We start from the raw sequence: 22984 nt of genomic DNA, 5'->3' as shown, positions 1-22984 counted from the left end.
ACAGGGAAACCGAGAGTAAACGGAAGGCTACCTAAAACCCTCCTTCCAAACCACATTGTGAACAAATATATTCAAGAACAAAAGCAAGCAGATGAAGTTGTTGGGAGGGCAAGTGCTTCTCGTCCGTTGCAAAGTGGTAGGCTTCAAAGAAAGAGAAAATGTCATCTATGTCTTCAGCTTCCGTTACCAATGAACCATCAGCTGAGGGTCATCCATTCTTACGTTCTCCTCAACAATAGCTTGTAAGTAAGAAAGTAACGGGACCATTGGAAGCATCATTTCAAAATGAAGCTAAAGACATTGTCAATCAACCCATAGCGAGATGTGTCTATGCAAATGGATTATCATTTAATGTTGTTCACTCACCATATTGGCAATACATGGTGAGAACAATTCATGAGGCTCCAAAGGGGTTCAAGAGCCCTAGTTATGAGAAGATACGCACCACTTTACTTGATGAGGTGACCCATGTAGGGCTGCCATGCTGCCCATCAAGGATTCATGGAACGAAACAGGTGTGACAATAGTATCGGATGGATGGAAAGATGCAAGGAACCGCCCTCTGGTGAATGTTATTGTAGTGTCTACAAGAGATGCAATGTTTTTGAGAGTTGTGGATTATGAAGATCAAGTAAAGGACAGTCCTTTCATTGCAAACATTCTCATCCAAGCCATTGAGCAAGTTGGCCCTTGTAATGTTGTTCAAGTAGTAACCGACAATGCAAAGAATTGTAGGGCTGTCAGCTTATTGGTTGAGAAGCAGTACGACCACATTTTTTGAACACCTTGTGCTGTGCACTCACTCAACCTAATGTTGCAAAAAATTGCCACTAAGGTTGAGTGGATTAAAAAATTGTATGAGGAGGCACAAGATATCCAAATGTTTGTCACAAACCACCATATGACACAAGCCATATTTAGACAATACTCGAAATTGGAGCTCTTGAAGGTAAGTTCAATTGTTTAAAATTTAAAGTTTAAACATGTTTAAAAATCTAGTTACATTAGTTTAGTAAACTTGTCATGATAGATTACTTGATTTTAAATTTATAATCTACTATTGTTTTGATCTTAAAATAGGTTGTTGAGACTCGCTTTGCCTTCAACACTATTGTTTTGAGACGCCTTATCAAAGCGAAAGAGGCATTGTCTAGAATGGTAACTAGTACTAATTGGAGCATATGGAGGCAATCTAATAGTGAAAGGGCAGTTGTCATTAATGAAGGGATATTACGAGACTCTTGGTGGAATCGTGTTGAGTACCTTCTGAAGTTCACTAAGCCTATATTGAGCATGACCCGATATACTGACATGGATAGGTCTTACTTGGGTGAGGTATATGATGGCATTGACTCCATGATCGAAGATATTAGAGCCATCATAAATGAGAAAAAGCAAGACCCTGACGAAAAGTTCTTCAAGGAGCTAAAAGTAATCATGGAAGAGAGATGGAATAAAATGACTACCCCTTTGCATCTACTTGCCTTTGCATTGACCTCCAGGTTCTATAGCCAAGTTGTCCTCAAGGGGAACACCACTAGAGTTGCTCCTTACAGAGATCCTAAAGTTTCTGAAGGGTACAAGGCAGCCCTCCGAAGACTTTCCCGAGTACTTACGATCAACAGCGAGGGCTGAATTTATGAGTTTTGCGAGCATCGATGATTGTGGTCTTGATGCTCTTGAAGACAAGAACAATGTTGATTCTCATAAAAGGTGGTACTTCCATGGACAAAATTACCAGCTCTTGCAGGCCATTGCCATCAAAATTTTACACAGGTAAATTCTTTAATCTTAAGATTCTAATATGTAATTTCTTGTTCATAAATATTCAAAACTCTTCACTCTATAATTTCAAATTTGTAAATCTTGATAGGTTGCTAGTTCATCATCATCTGAGAGGAATTGGAGCACATACTCCTTTATCCACTCAATAAAACGCAACCAACTAAACTCCAAGAAGGCATATAACTTGATCTTTGTGCATTCCAACTTGAGGCTCACAACTCAAAAAGAGAATACCTACAAAAAAGGGGAGGCAAAACAATGGGATGTTGAACCACAGTCTACAAAGTTGGAAGCCCACTTTGATGCACTAGCAATTGATGATGAACATAATGATGTGATACATAGTGATGTTGAAGCTAATCCTGAGGCTACAGCTAAAACAACTGATGCTAGTGGCACTAATTGTGCTTCTAATCTACAACTTCCTAATGATGAGGAATTCTTTGATGATTTTTTATCACATGACTGATAGTGATTACTAATTACAGTGATTAGTGATTAGTAATGTTGGCATTACTGTTTTTGAATTGAAACATTGATATAGTGGTGTATTTTGACATTTTGTCATGCTATTTGAACTAAATTGTGAATATATATGGTGGCGTATGTTGCTAAATTGCTATAATATTAGCATAGTGGTGTATAAATTTATTTGCTGCAGCATATGTTTAACGAACTGAACCCAGCCCAAAAACAATTCGAGCGAATGTCAAGCCCAAATGTCAAACCCACATATGAACCAGAATCCAAACCAGCAACTTAGCAATAAGCAATCACCATTACAAATTAAATGTGCTTGCAAATGAGTCAATGCAATATCCAGTAGGCTTCCTTCAATCAGAGAGATAAGAGCATTGGCGGTAATTCAATGCAATATCCTGTAGGCTTCCTTCAATCAGAGAGATAAGAGCATTGGCAGTAATAAACCTCCAACAACTTTCATTCAAGAGTCAAGTTGAAAGATTCAAGTTGACAATCTGTTATAATAAAAAAGTTACTAGATTGTTTGTTCCTGTGATTGCTCAAGTTGTCAATTTAGTCTTTTGATTCAAACAAGATACCATGGTTCCTCATTCGTAGACACACAGGCATAACTTAAGGTATTTTTAGAGTGACCCAAGAACATGTTTCCTGCATATTTTGGGGACACCCTGGTGTTGAAGATATGATGTAGCTGCAAGAGAGATCATTTCCTCTATATTCAAGTACATGAAATTTTATATTGACAATCAAATGTTGGTGTACGTCAAGTTTGCTTCTAGCGTTATTTACTCTTCAACTGTCGAACTCCATGTTGGCTTTCACACTAAAGAATGTCCTTCTCAGGGCAGATTTGTATTAGTCAGCATCTTAAGTTTCTTGGCCTTTCATCAAGTAATATTGTTCTTTATCAAACCCTTTATCTTCACTTTCATCAGGTGCTCTTGTAATCTGTCAAGTGACAATGGTTCCTCTTCCACGTAACTGTCAAGATGGTCTCTTCATTTCAAGGAAGCCGCTTATTTAATCGTCCTCAATATGTTTGTTTTGTATTGTGATTTAATAAGGACTCGAGGTGTGAAGTGTTTGTTTTGTATTGTGATTTAATAAGGACTCGAGGTGTGAAGTTTAGACACAACACGAATGGGCATTAGTCGGGTCATTTCACATAGTATATACTATGGTTTCATTTTTTTGGCACATATTGTAAGTAATCTTGTTGACTGAAGTCTTCATCAGATTTTTGTTTCGGTATACTCATCTAAGAAGTTGTCTCATTACTGGTGATACAAGATTGTAATATTCATAAGCATTTTGAATATATAAAGGCATCATTTTGTGTGGCTGGGTTGTTTCCTCAAGAAGGAGGTTTTTCCCAGGATAAAATTTTCTGCTGTTATCTGTTTAATTTTGGTTCAAATTTAACATGGTATCAGAGCCTCGTTGCTAAAGATCTGTCTTGAACCAGAATTCTTGTTTCCCTATCTTCAATTTTTTTTAAATATTCAAGATGGTGAACGGTCTTAAAGTTGAGGATAGATTGGAAGGTTCCTCTAAATATTCTTCATGGAAACCCAGAATTCTCTTAGTCTTTGACGAAAAAGATTTACTGGAGTATGTTACCACTAATGTCTCTGAACCTTCTGATGAGACCGCTAAGTCTCAGTGGAGAAAAAATAAAATTTCAGCCAGAAAGATCATGAAAGATTCTGTGAAAGATAAATTGATTTCATCCGTCGATTTCATCCGTCTCAAACTTAGATTCAGCCAAGGAGATGTTTGATAACTTGAAGAAAATATATGAAATCAATAACACCAATGGGGTTCTTGCCCTGAGAAGTCAGCTACTACATGTTAAGATGTGTAAAGGAGAATCTGTGATTTCTTACTTCATGAAAAATTTTAATCTAAAGGATCAACTTGCTGTCATAGGTGTATCTTTTGATAACAAAGATCTGGTAATGATTGCTATTAATGATCTTCCTCGTTCATGGGAATCATTCATTCAAAGTATCAGTGGTAGAGGTGATCTTCCTAAGTTTGATAATTTAAGAGGAGATTGCATCCAAGAAGAATGCAGGCAGGAAGCTACAGGTTTTAATCGGAAGTCCTTCTCTTAAGATGATCATGTACTTTCTGCTTATTCATCCAAAAGAAAAAGGAAGGAGACTTCAAAAGATTCAGAGAAAAAGAAATTGATTTTTCTTCTGTCATCAAGAAAAAGAAAAGAAATTTTTCTCACATTCAAATTTTCAATGCTTCAGATGTGATAAATTTGGTCATTATGCTAGAGATTATCAAAACCATCTCATGGGGCTGCTATTGCTGATGTGAAGAACTCTTCTCCAGAAAAGGAAGCTTGCAAAGATTCTGAAAGTTTTCTTTTTGTCTCTGCTCTCTCCAGCAATTTTCCCTCTAACAGTAATAATTGGCTGATTGACAGTGGTGCCTCTCGTCATATTACTTGTTTCAAAGAAAATCTTTCAGATTTAAAGTTAAAAGATTCTCATATAAATGTCATTATTGCTGATGATGCTAGTTACTCTGTTAAAGGTACAGGTTCTATTTCTTTTCTATTAGATTTTGAACTTCCTCTTCTCTAAGTGATGTTCTTTATGTTCCGGGTATTAAGAGAAATCTGATTTCCATTTCTGAATTAGAAGATAAGGGTTTCAATATATATATTGCTGATGGGAAAGTGTTGGCTTGGAAAAAGAATTATGATTTTAAATCAGCCTTTAAGATTGGTGTTCCTCATGATAGCCTTTATCATTTCTCTACCCACCCCTCTCGAGCTCTTTCTCTAAATTTATCTTATTCCTGGGAATTATGGCACAAGAGATTTGGTCACTTGAACTTCAAAACTCTTTCATCTATGAAGATGTAGTTATTGGTCTTCCTCATCTTAAGAAGAACCGTGAAGAAGTTTGCAAAGGTTGTGCTTTAGGTAAGAACATCAAAAGTCCTTTTCTTGGTGGTGAATCTAGATCTAAACGAATCTTAGAAATAATCCATTCAGATTTAGGTGGTCCTATGTTTGTTGCTTCTCTTTGTGGATTTTATTATTACATTTCATTCATTGATGATTTTTCTCATAAGTGTTAGATCTATTTTCTTAAATCTAAAGAATCAGATGAAGTGTTTGTCTTGATTCAAAGATTTCAAAGCCTTGATTGAAAACATATCCAATAGAAGTATTAAGACCTTAAGATCAAACAATGGTGGAGAGCATGTATCAGGGATTTTTCAGAATTTTTGTTCAGACGTTGGGATTAAGAGGGAGTTTTGTGTTCCCTATAATCCTCAACAGAATGGTGTGGCTGAAAGAAAGAACAGGACTATTATTGAAGCAGCCAAAGCTATGATTCATGATCAAGACCTTCGAATTTTCTTATGGGCTAAAGCCTGTAGAACAGCAGTGCATATTCAGAATCAGTGCCCTCATCATATTCTTGGTAATTTAGAAGCCTTCTCAAGTACTAAACCAGATATAAGTTATTTCATAATTTTAGGTTGTCCAAGTTTTATTCATATTCCTAAGGAGAAAAGATCTAAGTTTGAACCCAAGAAAGAGTGGCATCTTTGTTGGTTATAGTGATTCATCTGAAGCTTTTAGGATTTACATCCCAGGTCAAAAACAGATTGAGATTAGTAGAGATGTCACATTTGATGAATTGGAAACTTGCAAGCTTTCAAATATCTCAAGTCCTGATAATCTTGAAGAAGATGATGATGTTCCTCAAGATTCTTTTAATTCTGACCCTTTATCTCCTATAGAAGATGAGAGGGAGTCTCCTCTTGCAGATTAAAATTTTGATCCTCCTGATATTTCAGCAGGTCCTAGTAACTTTTTTCTAGCAAAAAAATCCTCTTTGGGCTAGAAATCTTGTGGAAGAGAGTAAGCCTTTTGCTGCACCTCGTGGCACATTTAGAGAAAGTAAGAGGCCTCATAAGTTTGCTGGATATGTTTCTCTAATGAATCATCTTATTGCTTCAGAACCTTCTAGTGTTGAAGAAGCTTCAAAATGTCAAGTATGGAGCGATGCAATGGTAGAAGAATATCAGTCTAGTCTCAAAAATGATGTGTGGGATATTGTTCCAAGACCCAAAGGTAAGTCTGTGGTTTCTTCAAAATGGTTGTTTAAAATTAAGCATTTTGTTGATGGTAGTTTAGAGAAATATAAGGCCAGATTTGTTGCTAGTGGTTTCTCTCAAAAGGAGGGCATAGATTATGAGGAGACTTTTGCTCCTGTAGCTCATTATACTTTTATCAGGTCCATCATTAGCATTGCAGCTGTGAAGGGCTGGAAACTTCATCAAATGGATGTTAAAATAGCATTTCTTAATGGTGTTATTTATGATGAAGTCTTTATTGAACAACCTGAAGGATTCATTATTTATGACAAAGATTCTCATGTATGCAAATTGAAAAAGGCACTTTATAAACTTAAGCAAGCTCCCCGAGCTTGGTATGAAAGGATCGATAATTATCTTCTCAGTTTGGGATTTGAAAAGAATGATGCTGATCCAAATTTATATTTCCAAAAGGAAGATAATAATTTTTTGATTCTTGTGCTTTATGTGGATGACTTATTTCTTACTGGTGATGATGCTCTAATTAAGCAATGTAAAAAGTACCTTACATCAGAATTTGAAATGAAAGATATTGGCTTCTTACATTATTTTCTTGGTCTTGAGATATGGTAATCTTCGAAAGGCATTCTTCTAAGCCAAGGTAAATATGCTCTAGACATTCTGAAGAGATTTGGTATGCAAGACTGTAAATCCACGGCCACTCCAATGGAGGCAAATCTCAAGAAATTCTATGAGGATGCTGCTGGTTCAGATCTGATTGATCCTACTTGTACAGAGCTTATTGGTTTTCTCATGTGTGAACCAAGGCAAATCCATTTAATTGCAGCCAAACAAGTTTTAAGATATGTTCGTGGCACTTCGGGTATTGGTTTTTTTTTAATTCAAAAGCTGAGTTAACTCTAACAGGTTTCTCTGATTTAGATTGGGCAGGATGTACTTCTGACAGAAAAAAGTACTGCAGGATATTGTTTCAGCCTGGGATCAGCCATGACATCTTCGTGTAGCAGAAAGCAATCTTGTGTGGCTCAAAGCACTGCTGAAGCAGAGTATGTAGCAGCATGAATGGCTGCAAAAGAAGCTGTGTGGCTTCGTAAATTAATCTCTGATCTTTTTGGTCATATAACTGAATCCACTATGATTATGTGTGATAATTAAAGTTGTGTAAAGCTTTCAGCTAATCCTGTTTTTCATGATAAATCCAAACAAATAGAAATCAAAGATCATTACCTTGGAGACATGGTTCAAAGAAAGGTTATTGAACTCAAGTATATTTCTACTGAAGAACAAGTTGTTGATATTTTCACTAAACCTCTTCCTAGAATAAAGTTCAATTACTTTCGAGAGAAGCTTGGTCAGATGGAGAATGATATTCTTACTAAGAAAGAGTCTCAGCCTCAGTAATTGGTTCATGGTGAGTTCTTCTCTAAAAGAGACGTCATATTTTTGTTCCTCCTCTGCAAGTAGGCATGATGGAAAATACTCAACACCCTCTGTGTGTAGGCATGGTATAAATAAAGTCTTTTCAGGGAGGAGATTGAGGTGAAATCCCTCATTCAAACACCCACTGCAAGTTGGCATGGTGTAATACATCCTCTGCAAGTAGGCATGACGAAAGCATATTGCATTGTCATTATCTTATAGTAGTAGCTGTAATGAAGTATGTTTTGACAAAGTAGTTGTGATACTGTTATAAAGAAGTAACAATAGTATTTCTTTTTTGTATGCAATTGTTATGTCTTTTATGTTGAAAAGACATAAATTGTTATAAAGTGATGACAAATATAAAGTTTATGTTATTGTATTAATCATTTGTCTGACTGCAGCCACTATCTCATAAAGGAGAAGCAAAGATCTCTATCTTGCTAAGAGGGAGTGTTGAAGATCTGATGTAGCTGCAAGAGAGATCATTTCCTCTATATTCAACTGCATGAAATTTTATGTTGATAATCAAATGTTGGTGTACGTCAAGTTTGCTTCTGCCGTTATTTACTCTTCAACCGTCGAACTCCATGTTGGCTTTCATGCTGAAGAAAATGTTGGTGTACGTCAAGTTTGGTTCTGCCATTATTTACTCTTCTACTGTCGAACTCCATGTTGGCTTTCACGCTGAAGAATGTCCTCCTCACGGCAGATTTATATTAGTCGGCATCTTAAGTTTCTTGGTCTTCCGTCAAGTAACATTGTTCTTTTATCGGACCCTTTATGTTCACTTTCATCGGGTCCTCTTGTAATCTGTCAAGTGACGATGGTTCCTCTTCCACGTAACTGTCAAGATGGTCTCTTCATTTCAAGGAAGCCACTTATTTAACCATCCTCAATATGTTTGTTTTAATAAGGAGTCGGATTGTGAAGTTTAGACACAACATGAGTGGGCTTTAGTTGGGTCATTTCACAAAGTTTATACTGTGGTTTCATTTTTGGCACATATTGTAAGTAATCTTGTTGACTGAATCTTCATCAGATTTATGTTTCAGTATTCTCATCTAAGATGTTGTCTTATTACTGGTGATACAAGATTGTAACATTCATAAGCATTTTGAATATATAAAGGCATCATTTTGTGTGGTTGGGTTGTTTCCTCAAGAAAGAGATTTTTCCTAGGATAAAATTTTCTGTTGTTATCTGTTTAATTCTGGTTCAAATTTAACACCCAGAAACTCAGAAACTTCCAGAAACGTGTTCTTTGGCTACCCATAAAATTAATGCTGACTTTTGATGTGTTTGATTTCCACTCTCGTGTGTGAATTCTCAACTTGAATTATTTTACACAAATGTTATATGTTAAGGTTCTGTAATGTATATAAGCATGCTTTATGCATGTTTTCGTATGGATATTTGAAATTCTCCCTATTCCCCACTCCCATCCCCTGCTCCTGAAAATAAAAAATTCGTACCAGAAACCCATTTCCCTGTGCCCCCCTGCCCCCTGCCCTAAACTTGGGGTAAAATAGGGTATATACATTCACCTATTGAGTACAAAACACCAGTCAGTGACTCTTTAATTAGATACAACTCAGACTGGACAGGTGACGGGATGACAAGAAGTGCAGTTTTTTATATATGACATTTTCCTAAAAATACTTCTACTTTTTCACTATATTGAATATTAGGGTACACTGGCCCATCACACATCTCTTGTGTACGTACATTATGTTGTTTTTCCACAATGTTCCTATATTTTAGATGATTGATTCATAACGATTGGTAACAGAGCAGTAATTTTGGTAAGGCGCAATGAGGAATTCTTGAGGATTCCATCTGGAATTTCAGAAAACTTGTTCATATTTACAGGAGATCATTTATATAGCATCAAGTGTTCAATCAAAGTGATTCTAGCATCATTAGAGTGTTCTTTGGAAGTTTCCTAGCCAATGGCTGCAATCAGAAAGCTTAGAAAAATCTAACCAACTTACAAAAGGGTGGTTGTCTTATCATGTCATATAAAAGAGATTCAAAGGGCATTATAAACATACTTCATAAACTTCTTGTGGGTAACCCTATTCACGTTGGATGCATCAGCTTATTGTAATTTTGCATCTGTACTTAAAGTGGCACAATCAACATGGTCAAATTTGTAAAAAATTGTCTTAAACCCCCCCGCATTAGAAAAAAGAGGGAAGATAATACTTTAGTTATACAGTTGAATTTGACTTCTATGGCATTTTGTTTGGTAAACAACATAGAACTAGTAATAAATCTAGCAGTTTCAGAGAAAAGAAAGTACTGGAAGTGATTTACATTGATGTAATTGATCAAGTGAATGTCCCTTCCATTGGTAAATCTACCTATAATGTTGAATTTATTAATGATTTTTTAAAATGCACATTATTTATTCTCAAAAGCATAAACCTGTTGTATTCATTTAGTCTGAAGAATGTATGGCATTAGCAGAAAGGCAGGCAAGAAAATAATGATTTTAAGATATAATAATGGGATATGAATGTGCAAGGGAGTCTGATGATTATTGCAGACATGGAAGAATTGTTATACAGGAGGCAACTTGATGTGCACTTCAACAAATGGAGTGGCAAAACAGATGAACACAACCTTCATCGACAAAACACATAAAATATGAGTCGTGCTAAGCTAAATCAATACTTTTGAGTTGGGCTACCAACACTACTTGACATCTGGTAAAAGCATTTCCCACTTTAGCTCCAGTCAACAAGACACCCCATGAGATATGAATAAATAACAAAGCATCGAAATTTCATTTCAGCATTATTTGGTAGTAAGGCTTATGTTAACATTCAAAAAAACAAAAAAGCAATCTCAGCTTAATTTCAAGGCCTAGAGTATTTTCAAATCTTCAACAACTTTAAGATAATCGAAGAAGATTGCATTTTGAAGCTACAAATAAAGCAAGAAAGATGCATATTCAAAACAACTAGGGTGGGTGAGGGAAGAAGGGTCAGACATAAGTTTAAATGAGAAACAATGTGAGCCTCTCCTTTCACTTGACAACAAAGACCCATTGTAAACTATAAGCCACCTGATTTCTATTGTGCATTTGCATTATCATGTTCTAGCAATGCACCTAGGTGTGTGAACGAAGCTCTATTTCCAAAAGAATGTTTGAACTGGTTATAGGCCATGAGAGAAGAAGTGAAGGCCTTAAACAAATGTGAGACAAAGGACATAGTTGCACTATCTAAGGAAAGCCACTTGGTTGTATATTCGCATTCAAAAAGAAATTTACAGCACATGACATATTGAAGAGGTAAAAGCTCCATCAATAGTGAAAGGTTACTCCCAGGTTGAAAGAATGAACTATGGTGGCATATCTTCTTTTGTGGCTAATTAGCATCCATTAGATTCCTTTATCTATTGCTCCAATTTATACCGTGCTTTACACAATTGCACTTTTCACATACTGTTGATCTTCCAAAATGTTTAGCTTACCTAATAAAATAGGATAACCACAAAGATAGAAAAATCCTATAAACCAAAGGTCTAAGAGAGCTTTAATGAAAAGTAAAGAAAGTCATACCATAACCCTCAAGGCCGTCAAATAGCTTGATTATGTCATTCTTGATGGAATTGATCTACAAGAAATGTCAAAGAATCTTTCATATTAGAACATAAAATTCCAAAAAAATTGGACCATATATTGCCTCAAATAAGTCAGGTAAATAGAAGGCCTCATATGTCAAATATGTAGACATGAGCTATTCATTAAAGAGTATTATCCATCAATATCCTCCAAAAATGTACATAAATGTAAAAACATTTTTGACTACGCTAAGACACTGCAAGATGCATGACAAGTTCCTGATGAAGATTTCATAAAATGATGGTCTCACATTAGATGTCAGTTGTAAAAAACATATGGACGTACACAATATACTGATGTAGACACACGGCTCTTCAAATAAAATATTGGTACAAAGACAATGCAATGATAAAAAGATGTGATACAAAATTTATTTAGAAGCATGGAATTCAAGCATAGGGATAAATTTTAGTCCTGAAATGCCTAATTGAAAATGGCAAAACAAAGAAGAATTTACCTTTGAGCTTTCAATCTGAGATCCTGCCAATGACAACACTCCAGCAAGAGATTCCAAGGCAAGACCTGCAGTGAAGATAAATGTTAGTAAGATGCCACATGCAAATCATATCCAAAAGTAAAGCATGTTAGTAGTAAAGAACCAACAGGTAAACAGCATTGTAAATGTTGCATGCAATGTGAATGTGGTAAAAACTGTCTGATGGGTCAAGGAAAGTCATTTCACAAACAAAACATACAACTGTGTGTACTTTACATATGCATGCAGCAATGTGTGTTTCAGATTCAGGTAATATAGGTTTTAATATGCTTGTAAGTAAAATAGTTCACAGCTTGTTTCCTCTTTACTCTGTCTTCTATTAGTTCTAAATATCCTAAGGGCATTGGGTGATAGGACTAACATCCACTTCACATTAAACATGGATCAAATAGAGAAGAACCATGCGTGTAAAAAGAGACTGTCTACCATTGGATTATTCTCTGCTACAAATGTTGTAATTGCAACCATTTCACAATCTCTGTTAAAGTGACCCAAAAAAACAGGGAACAATTATTCACGTCAATGATGCACAAAATCAGGATGAAATGCTCAACCTGCCAACTAGTAAAGAGTCTAAATAAATTCCTTGTTAGATTCAATATAAAGTGCTCACTTAGAAATGATTAGGATTTGATTCTTAAAAGAAAACAGAGAACAAAATCAAATACAAGGACTCCTTGCAATGAGGATTATGACGATATTAACAGTCTGATCTTGCATGGGTGATAAGAATCCAACAAAATATTTACAATTCTAAGGACATCTAAAGTTCACTGTGTCGAGTTCAATACTTCAATTGACCAAAGAACCAAAATACTTCCATTTCACTCTCACTTAAGAGATATATAATAATAGATTTATATCAACCAAACACATAATGCCTGTGTATGCCTCTGTTATAGGCAACATACAAAGATTACATTTTATCAAAGTACATACATAATCATTTCTTTGTGGCTTTTAGTAAACAAAATATGATGACAATTCTTACCTCAGTAAACCGTGCAAAAATAACATGCAAAATCTATGCATTATTTTTTATTCAGAATGCATACCTTACAAAATGTGACTGCTTCTAAAAGACAAACATTACGATAAAGCACACTTCATGAAAGTACAGTTAAATAGCATTAACGAACTACTCTCAGAGAAAAATGATTGCAAGCATACCAGCAGCATTAGGACTAGATTCACCCTCACTAGAAGCATATCGCCATGTTCCATCACTTTGACTTAAAGTCTGAAAATCAAATAATGTAACTGTTAAGATAAAAGTTTACATCTTGCAGATGAGAAAAAATGAGGAAAAGGCACATTCATCATTGGAAATTCTACTTTAAAAATGCATATCTTTGAAAAAAATTAATAATGGGCAGAGAAATTACACCTTGATGGAGTGAAAAATGTTGCTGGCATCTTCCAGAATTGTGCTACCATGCAATGCCCACTCTTGATTCTGTCAGAAGATAACAAAACTAGTAAACAACAGATATGTAATATTGAAGCACAGTAAATTAAAAAACAATCATTAATATGCAAAAATTTGTAATAATAACTGCCTGTCACTTTATTATGTAGTTGGAAAACTCGGGAAGTTCTCACAAGTTATGTTGGCCCACAAGTTACCCACCAGGGACTTACGGATGAAGTCCTGCCAGATAACTCGCTAGTCTCAGGCTTGGGCACATAAGTTTCAGACTTGGACACGTTTGCTAAAGGGATATCAAAACCTTTTTTCCATTTTTTTCTTCATTTTCATTTTTGGCAGGTGCAAACTTAAGCAAGTAGATTGACTGTTGAGATTGGAGATCCAGTTGAATATTGAGTGAAGATTGGTGAGACAAATGTTACTCATAATACAATGTTTGATCTTGGAACATGGTTACCAAGAGCCTCATACCCTGACCCTCAGTACTCATCTCCTATACTATAAGCACATCTCTTTCTCGGAGATGGAAACATCTCCAAGCATTAGAAGATCTCAAATGAAGTTACTTTGCATCTCCTATAAGCATCCCTTGAAAATAAGGAAACTTCTAATAGAGGTTTCTCAGATATATCACATTAATTACATAAAAGTTTTAAAGTACTTTTGATGGTAGAAATTTTCCTTATTATATCCCAAAGAGGTGAAAATTTGAAGCAAAACTATAGAAACGCTTAAGATATGTACATGCATTGAAGCTTTATCAATTGATTGATGTAATGACCCGTACCAATAGGCCACTAAACAAACCTAAATCTAATGCATGGCTAAAGTATATTGCTGAAATAAAAGAAATAATAGTGCCAATGTATTCATTCAATGAAAACCAAATGTTTTTACAAATGATATGGCAAATTTCAGCACCAAAACATTATGACATAGCACATTACAGAGAAACCCTAACTAGTTGTATACAATTGAGAACTTGTTGCAACTACAGATTGAAATGAAGAACCTGAATTGATCAAATGGTGGAGACTGAATGCTGTAGATGATATGGTGAAAGTGCAACTCCACTGGAAACTCCAAGTCAGCAATTAAGCACAAATGAAAGGACTGAAATATCCTTCCCACAGCTGCAATAATTCAGGTGATCTCTCACACCCTCAAAATTGCGTACCAATTGAGAGTTTTCGTTCTCAATGGCCAATTGTGACTATTTGCAGAAACCCTAGGCTCCACAACACACATAAGCAAAAATCAATAATAAATCTCGATTATAGGCAATGAGCCCTCAATGCCTATTTATTCTTTTTCCCTTGATAGGTCGGCCTCCCTTTTTAATTTTTCTTCGCTTCTTCCAGAAACCTCTAGAAGTTTTTTTTTTTTTAATTTATAATTGATAACTTTATAATTAATTCCTCCAAAAAAATGGGACATTACAGGTCCGCCCCTCCTAAAATTGTTTGGCCTCAAGCAATCTTAATGCTGGATGCTGCAAAATCACTTCTCCCTCCCAAGTAGTATCTTCAATAGGTAAATCTTTCCACTTAACTAGATGCTCTCTGATTACTCTCCTGCATAACTACTTCTCTCTACTATCCAGAATGAATTCTGACACTAAGATCAATTTCCCCTCATCATCCAAAGGAGGTAATACTGCAAAAGGCATCACATTCTGACCCAACGCCTTTTTGAGGCATGATACATGAAACACATTGTGCACTCGACTATCTGTGGGAAGTTCCAACTCATAAGCCACCTCACCAACTCGTTTGATGATCTTGAATGGTCCATAATAGCGTGGCTTGAGTTTCTCTGTACCACTCTTCTTAAGAGTGGACTGCTTATATGGCTGCAACATGAGGTAAACCATATCATTTACCTCAAAACTACGCTTAGTCGTCTTCTTGTTTGCATACCGTTTTTACTGGTTCTGAGCTCTAGCAATGTTGTCTCTAAGAGTAGCAACTATATCTTTACTTTCCTGTAATAGTTCACTTGCACGAGGTACTCGACTGTCTCCCAACAACAAATCTAAGAAATTAGGTGCCTCATAACCGTAAAGTGCCATGAAGGGTGTCATTTGTATAGTCATATGATATGTAGTATTGTAACAATACTCACAGAGATATATCCATTTGACCCAAGCTCGCTGTTGATCTGCCACATAATTCCTCAAATACCCTTCCACCCATTTGTTTACAATCTCTGTTTGACCATCAATCTGTGGGTGATAACTGGTACTAGGTGTAAGCTCAGTGCCACACAACCGAAATATCTCCTGCCAAAAGTGACTCATGAAGCAGTTGTCCCTGTCACTCACAATGCTCCGAGGCAAACTGTGTAATCTAAAAATCTCCCTGAAGAAGACCTCTGCCACTTGAGTTGCTAAGTATGTAGTAGCGATAGGGAAGAAGTGAGCATATTTTGTCAACCTATCCACCACCACATAGATACAATCATGCCCCTGGGCCCTAGGCAAGCCCGTAATAAAATCCATAGAGATGCACTCCCACTTCTTGTCAAGAATAGGAAGTGGCTGTAGGAGCCCTGCTGGATAAGTGTGCTCTTGTTTGTTCTGCTGGCAAACATGACATTCACGCACATACTACAAAACATCAGCCTTAAGTCCCTTCCAAGTGAATAGTTCCCGTACTAACCTGTAAGTCTTGAAATACCCAGGATGGCCTGCTGTAGGTGAATTATGGAATGCTCTAAAAATCAACTGCTTCACTTTCAATCCTGGGACTAAGTAAATCATGTTCTTGTAAATGATCAAATCATCTATGAGAGTGTATCTGGTGTCAATTGTTGTCCCCTCCACTATAGAAGAGGCCCACGTGTCTTTGGCATATTCTGCTACAATCAAGTGTCCCCAATCCTCTGATATCTTAATCATAGAAGTGAGGTGTGGCCTACGGGATAAAGCATCTACAACAATATTTTGTGTCCCTTTAACATATGTGATATCAAAATCATATGCCTGTAACTTACTCACCCACTTCTGCTGACGATCATTTAGGTCCTGCTGTCCCAAAAAGTGCTTCAAACTATTATGATCAGTTTTAATACAAAATTTGCCGCCCACAAGATACTGTTTGAATTTGGCCAAGGCATGCATGATGGCCAACATCTCCTTATCATATATACTGAATGATCTCTCAGCTCCTCTGAGTTTCCTACTCTCATAGACTATAGGATGCTTGTCCTGCATGAGTACAGCACCAACTCCCTCTCCAGAAGCATCACATTGAAGCTCAAATGGCTTCATGAAATTAGGTAATGCTAATGCTGGGCATGTAGTCATTATTTCCTTGAAATGCATAAAACACTCTTGTGCCTCCCGAGTCCACACAAATGCCCCTTTCTTCAACAAATCTGTCATGGGCGCTGCATGTCGTGAGTAGCCACTAACAAACCTGCGATAGAATCCACATAGACCACGGAACCCTCTTAACTGTGTAAGGTTCTCTGGTGGTGGCCAATCAACAATAGCACGGATCTTTTCAGGATCCATTCGCACTCCTTCTGCACTAATGATGTGTCCAAGATACAACAATTCTGTCATCCCCAAGTCACATTTGGACTCCTTGGCATATAAGGACTCGCTCTGTAAAATGCTTAATACTGTCTCCAAGTGCTCTAAATGTTCTTGCCATGTCCTGCTATAGATCAAAATATCATCATAGAACACTAGCACAAATTTGCTCAACTGATGGTGGAAGACCTTGTTCATAGTGGACTGAAAAGTGGCAGCTACATTAGTCAAACCAAAAGGCATGACTACAAACTCAAAATGCCCATAATGACATCTAAAAGCAGTTTTTTCAATATCCTGCTCTCGAACTCTGATCTGGTGATAGCCTGATCTCAAATCATTTTTTGTGGAATAACAAGCCCCATGCAATTCGTCTATTAGCTCATCGATGCGTGGGATGGGATACTTGTTCTTTATAGTTCTCTTATTCAACACCCTGTAATCAATACACATTCGTAGAGTACCATCCTTTTTTACCAAAACAACAAAAGATGCAAAGGGTGACTTACTTGGTCTGATATGTCCCATTGCTAGCAACTCGTTGATGGTCCTCTCGATCTCATCTTTGAGTCGTTTTGGGTGCCGGTATGGTGTGATCATGACAGGCTTAGCCCCTTCCTCCAACTCGATAATGTGCTCAATACCTCTGTCTGGTGGCCTGCCTAGTGGAATCTCACTGAATACCTTCCCATACTTGATTCTCAATTTTTGAATATCTGGATGATATTCAGTCTTATGTTGCTCCCCCTGGGTAGGCATCAAGGTACATATTGCTGCCCACTCTATATTATTATGCCTAGCTAATCTCTCCAACCGCCTAAATGAGATAGTCCTAACATCACCATTACGGATAGCCTTCAGCACATGAGTCCTGCCATCCACCATGAATCGTATCTCCATATCCTCCAATCTCAGGGTAACCTCCTTCAAAGAATGTAGCCATTGCATCCCAAGTACTATGTCCATGTCAACCATGTTGACCACATGATAGTCTGCCTTAAACTCATAGTTGTTCAGGCGCAAAGGTAGATCTCGCACCATCCTATCACAACGAAGAGTATATCCATCAGCTACCTTAACTCTCAGTCCCTCGAACTCCTCAGTAATGAGTCCACGCCTCTCCACAAATCGTGCATCAATGAAATTATGTGTGGCACCTGTATCCAACAGAGTAATAACCTTCTGTCCGGCCAAGACTCCCCGAAATCTAAAAGATCCCTCTCTTTGAATACTAGACAGACGTGCCTCCTGTAAATGTAGCTCTGGAGCCTCTTTTTTCTCAGCACTATCTACCTCTTGTTCACCCTCTGCCTCATCAAGATTCTCATCATGGTGCTCTGAGATGTCTGAATCTGAACCTTCGTAATAAGCCCACATCACCCGGTTAGCCTTCCCCTTAGGCTTCATAGGACAATCATGACCAAACTCATAGGGACCTTTGCAAAAGAAACATAGCTTCTTCCTACACAAGTCATTAAGTGTTTCCTTATCCCAAGGTGCAGCTAAATTGTCTTTTGAGTCACTAATCTTCTCTTTACCCTTGCTGAATTCCCCTTTGTTATCTCTAAATGATGAAGAACTCTTTGAACTAAACCGGTTTGCTGGAGTTGCAAGTTCCATATTGCGGGCTTTCTTCATGGCTTCCTATAATGTAGGAGGATCAAAGGCCTTTACCCACCCCTTGAGTGGTTCAGTTAATCCCTCTATGAATAAAATGACTAGCCTCCTTTCTGAAATGTCAGGGACCATCATTGCAAGCTTCTGGAAGTCATTGATAAATTGTTCTAAGCCTCCTGACTGTCTCAACTAGGCTAACTCCCGGAAATAAACTTCAGGATTTTTTTTATCAAACCTTTCTATCAATCTATCCACAAACTCCTGATGAGTGGTTACCTGATTGTGTTGCAATGTGATCATGCCATGTGTCCACCAATCATGTGCTGCCCCATCTAAGTGTAAAGTGGCATACTTGAGTGCTTCAAATTCTGTCATAGTCTTCAGAGATAGGAAAGTATCGACCTTATCAATCCAAGCACGAGCAGTCATTTTTCCACTGCCATCAAATGTGGGTAATACCAACTTGTTGGTGACCTATTGCAACTCATTGTGTTTATCTACTTGCTTCTGCCTGGCAGCTCTATAGTTCAGGTACCTGTCAAATGACCATCCATCCTATACATATTCTAGTAATGAATCCCACTCATTCCTCGCTTGTCGGAGTTCATCTACAATATCTGTTACCATAGCATCAGGTGTGCGTGCTGGAGTTTCTTCTCTAAATGTAGGATGTGTGGGTCTATCAGTTGTTCCAGACCGTGTCCTATGTTGTGATCCTGCTATGCTTCTATCATCCTGATCATGATTATTTCTCCTATTTTCCCCAATCAAATGTTGCATCATAACCATCATTGCCTGTGTACTTGCCTCTATTGACTGTAAAAGCATCTCCTGTTGCTGTAAAGTCTCATCATTTCGCACACTTCTGGATGGACTTTGAAAATGTCTCTCAGCCATATTCTTAGTTATGCTGGTTCTTTTGTAAACGAAATTAAATGGTCGCTGGATAACCCTATCAGGTTGGCAAGAAATCGCTCTGATACCACTGTAATGACCCGTACCAATAGGCCACTAAACAAACCTAAATTTAATGCACGGCTAAAGTATATTGTTGAAATAAAAGAAATAATAGTGCCAATGTATTCATTCAATGAAAACCAAATGTTTTTACAAATGATATGGCAAATTTCAGCACCAAAACATTATGACATAGCACATTACAGAGAAACCCTAACTGGCTATATACAATTGAAAACTTGTTGCAACTACAGATTGAAATGAAGAACCTGGATTGATTAAATGGTGGAGACTGAATGTTGTAGATGATATGGTGAAAGTGCAACTCCACTGGAAACTCCAAATCAGCAATTAAGCACAAATGAAAGGACTGAAATATCCTTCCCACAGCTGCAATAATTCAAGTGATCTCTCACACCCTCAAAATTGCGTACCAATTGAGAGTTTTCGTTCTCAATGGCCAATTGTGACTATTTGCAAAAACCCTAGGCTCCACAACGCACATAAGCAAAAATCAATAATAAATCTCGATGATAGGCAATGAGCCCTCAATGCCTATTTATTCTTTTTCCCTTGATAGGTCGGCCTCCCTTTTTAGTTTTTCTCCGCTTCTTCCAGCAACCTCTAGAAGTTTTTTTTTTATTTAATTTATAATTGATAACTTTATAATTAATTCCTCCAAAAAAATGGGACATTACAATTGAACTTATATTCATCTCCAATATCATCTCACATACCATGGTTTTTGTTAAGTGATTCCCCTCCTAGTTTCTTTGTCATCTCCAAGTGATTATGGTTTAAAGATTTTTATATGATGATGATGATTATCAAATATCAATATATCACTAGCTGATTTAATACTTAACATATTTGTTTTATTCTTTTTTTTAGCATTTTAGCAATTAACATTCTTTAAAGATATCCATCTTCTGATATATATAAACAACTCACATATACGGGTTATTGTTAATATACAAACGCATGCCACATATCATCACACAACACAATGTAAGTACATAATGAAAACACCGTTACACATAAAGAAAAGAGGCTTCTCTTATAACTGATGTTAATGTTGAGCAGTGCGGCAAATGCTGCCAAATGAGCACAAATATTCTAGAATCTGCCAACTGCTGTAGGAGTATCAAAAATTGTTGAGGAACCAGCTGCTAAGGAAATGTCTCAACTAAAGAACGATACAATTTCAAATTTTCAAGTTTATGGGACGTTAACTTTTCTTTCTTTCTTTCTTTTTTATATATAAGAGCTAAGTTGAAGGCAACAAAAATTGACACTGCTGGCTTGGCTTGTGATTCTGTGATCTGAAAGAGACCCGCAAGATCTTAACACTATATGACAAAGTGAAAGGGCAATCCACAAAAACAGTTTATGAATGAAATTAGTACCTTGATGGAAACGAGACTTCCAATAGCATAATAGTAATCTCTGAGAGAACTCGCAACCTTCAAACTTGATTGAACTTTTGATAAAATGGCCTACAAACAACAGATGATCAGAAACTTAGCAAAGAAGAATTATAAGATCTCAAAAGTTCTGAGATAAAATCAACTGCCGCGGCATTCAAAACCAGTATCATACAATACCCCAACATGATCGGGTTCATCATGTGAACATTTCAGAATTTCCGTGATCTTGAGTGCATAATATATGTCTTTCACTGTTGCCGAAGAAACTCTCAGTGATTGGAACGCCATGAAACATGTATCAGGAGAATCCTGTACTTCAATGCCGAGAACATCAAAAGATCGAATGGCCTGATAACTTTCCTCCAGACTGAGATTTAAAAATCAAAATAAAAGTAATATTTCAATAAACGTCTCAAAAATTGGCAAACGATTTTTTCAGCGAATTAAAACCGAAGGCAAAGAATCTTAAAAGTTTGATCCTGGAACCTCTAAGTGAAAAGTTCATTTCAATAAAGTCGCATCACTTTAAGACATAAAACTACATTTTCCATAAAAAGCTTCACAATGCAATCAGTTGAAAAAATCGATCGTCGCAGCAAGCCCAATCAAAACATTAACTAATTAATAATCATAGGCGCAAGAGAACCTGATGACAGAAACAAGTCATAAAAGTAATAAAACACATTTGAATATATCTACAAAACATTCATAATGCAATTGATCACCGAACAAAAATTAGCCAGAGGCCAGAGAAAGTTAGGGCTACTTCATATAAAATCACCTCAATCCAACATATAACACTCCGTTTCCTTCACATTTCTATCCAATCATAGTTAAAAGGAAAATTAAATTAAATCAAGTTTGGACAATAGTAGCTACCTTCCATAAGAACCGTCCCGCTTGTTTACAAAGAGCTCAGTGGCTGCAGATCTGTGGGTTTCTGATATAGGCTCATACAGTGCGGTTGCTCCGCACAACAGAAGCGCAAGGATGAGAACTTTGAGAGCCATTTCTGCAAACAAAATCAAACCCAAACCCTTACCATACAAAAACCCTGAAAAATCTTCGATTAACTCCTGTTGCAATGATTTGGAAAATATTCAAGGTGTTAATCGAATAGTGAGCGATTTGATAATAAAAATTGGAAGGAATTGAGGATACCAGGAATGGCCACGACTAAGGAGTAGGATTAAAATGTAACACGATCTGTACAGAGCATAATCAAAACAACTTCGTTCCAATGCAAGCGGAGTCTTTGCGTCTATTCGACCGAGTTTACTTTCATTTGGAATCCGTCAATAGCTGAATGACTGAACTCGAGAGAAAATTATGTATGATTTGGCTAGAGTGTTGGTGAAGAAGGTTTAAGGCAAACCCTCTAAGTCGACTCATTTGAAGGTCTTTGTAGCTTATGTTGAGGTGTAGATTGGGATAAAATTGGCTACGTAGGTTTTATATTTATATTTAAAGGAGGTGCAAGGATATATCACTAGTAGTTGTACTTGTTTCTTGTATGTGCAATGATGAGCCGATAGGAGTTTTGATATTCAAGAAATTCACGCATTTTGTAAAATTAAAAATAGATTATTTGTTGCATACATGTCTAGTTAAGAAAATTATTTGGAAAAATATTACATACAATTAGAATTAATAATTGATTACCACATTATTAGATTTGTTGATTTAAATGATGGAGAGGAAAAATGTCAATTTTGAAACTAATTAGAACTCTTAAAGATTATTGTCTGTAACAAGTCCATTCATAGAAAATTTAGGGTGTTAAAATATGTCAATCTCTAAAATAATCAAAATTGTTTATGATTAAAGTGAAAATCAAAGTTTCACAACTTTTTACTCTTCATAACTTTAAAAACTATTATTGTCTATAGTCCATCCATAGAAAATGTAGGTTGTTAAAAATATGTCAATCTGTAAAACAATCAAAATTGTTTACGATTAAAGTGTGTAATGGATTCATCCTAAGAAAACTGAAAATTTCACAACTTTTTAGTCTTCATAATTTTAAAATTAAAATTTCCATACTTGTATTCATTAAAATAAAATTAAAAAATTTAAGTTTAAAGTATGTAACAAATTCATTGTCTTG

At 36.5% G+C, this 22984-nt stretch overlaps 1 protein-coding gene across 2 annotated transcripts in view; it reads right to left on the bottom strand.

Annotated features, from left to right (window-relative positions):
- HAP6 (ribophorin II (RPN2) family protein) overlaps nucleotides 1-22088 on the bottom strand; it is a 75840-nt gene extending 53752 nt beyond the window's left edge. Inside the window, exons 1-8 of one of the 2 annotated variants that reach the window (XM_089822381.1) lie at nucleotides 22039-22088; nucleotides 21757-21889; nucleotides 21055-21244; nucleotides 20857-20946; nucleotides 13297-13365; nucleotides 13080-13149; nucleotides 11871-11935; nucleotides 11351-11405 (exon numbers count right to left, since the gene is read on the bottom strand). In XM_089822381.1, the coding sequence (XP_089678507.1) occupies nucleotides 11351-11405; nucleotides 11871-11935; nucleotides 13080-13149; nucleotides 13297-13365; nucleotides 20857-20946; nucleotides 21055-21244; nucleotides 21757-21887 (670 nt within the window). In that variant the 5' untranslated portion in view covers nucleotides 21888-21889; nucleotides 22039-22088. Of the gene's footprint in view, nucleotides 1-11350; nucleotides 11406-11870; nucleotides 11936-13079; nucleotides 13150-13296; nucleotides 13366-20856; nucleotides 20947-21054; nucleotides 21245-21756 lie in introns of both variants that reach the window. The other variant, XM_089822382.1, reaches the window with a different exon arrangement.
- Between the last annotated feature and the right edge of the window lie 896 nt (nucleotides 22089-22984).

This window comes from Cupressus sempervirens, chromosome 3 (assembly GCF_028749045.1).
Source record: "Cupressus sempervirens isolate cs-2001-9-10 chromosome 3, ASM2874904v1, whole genome shotgun sequence".
Classification (NCBI taxonomy): domain Eukaryota; kingdom Viridiplantae; phylum Streptophyta; class Pinopsida; order Cupressales; family Cupressaceae; genus Cupressus; species Cupressus sempervirens.
This window is presented reverse-complemented; position numbering and strand designations above follow the sequence as displayed.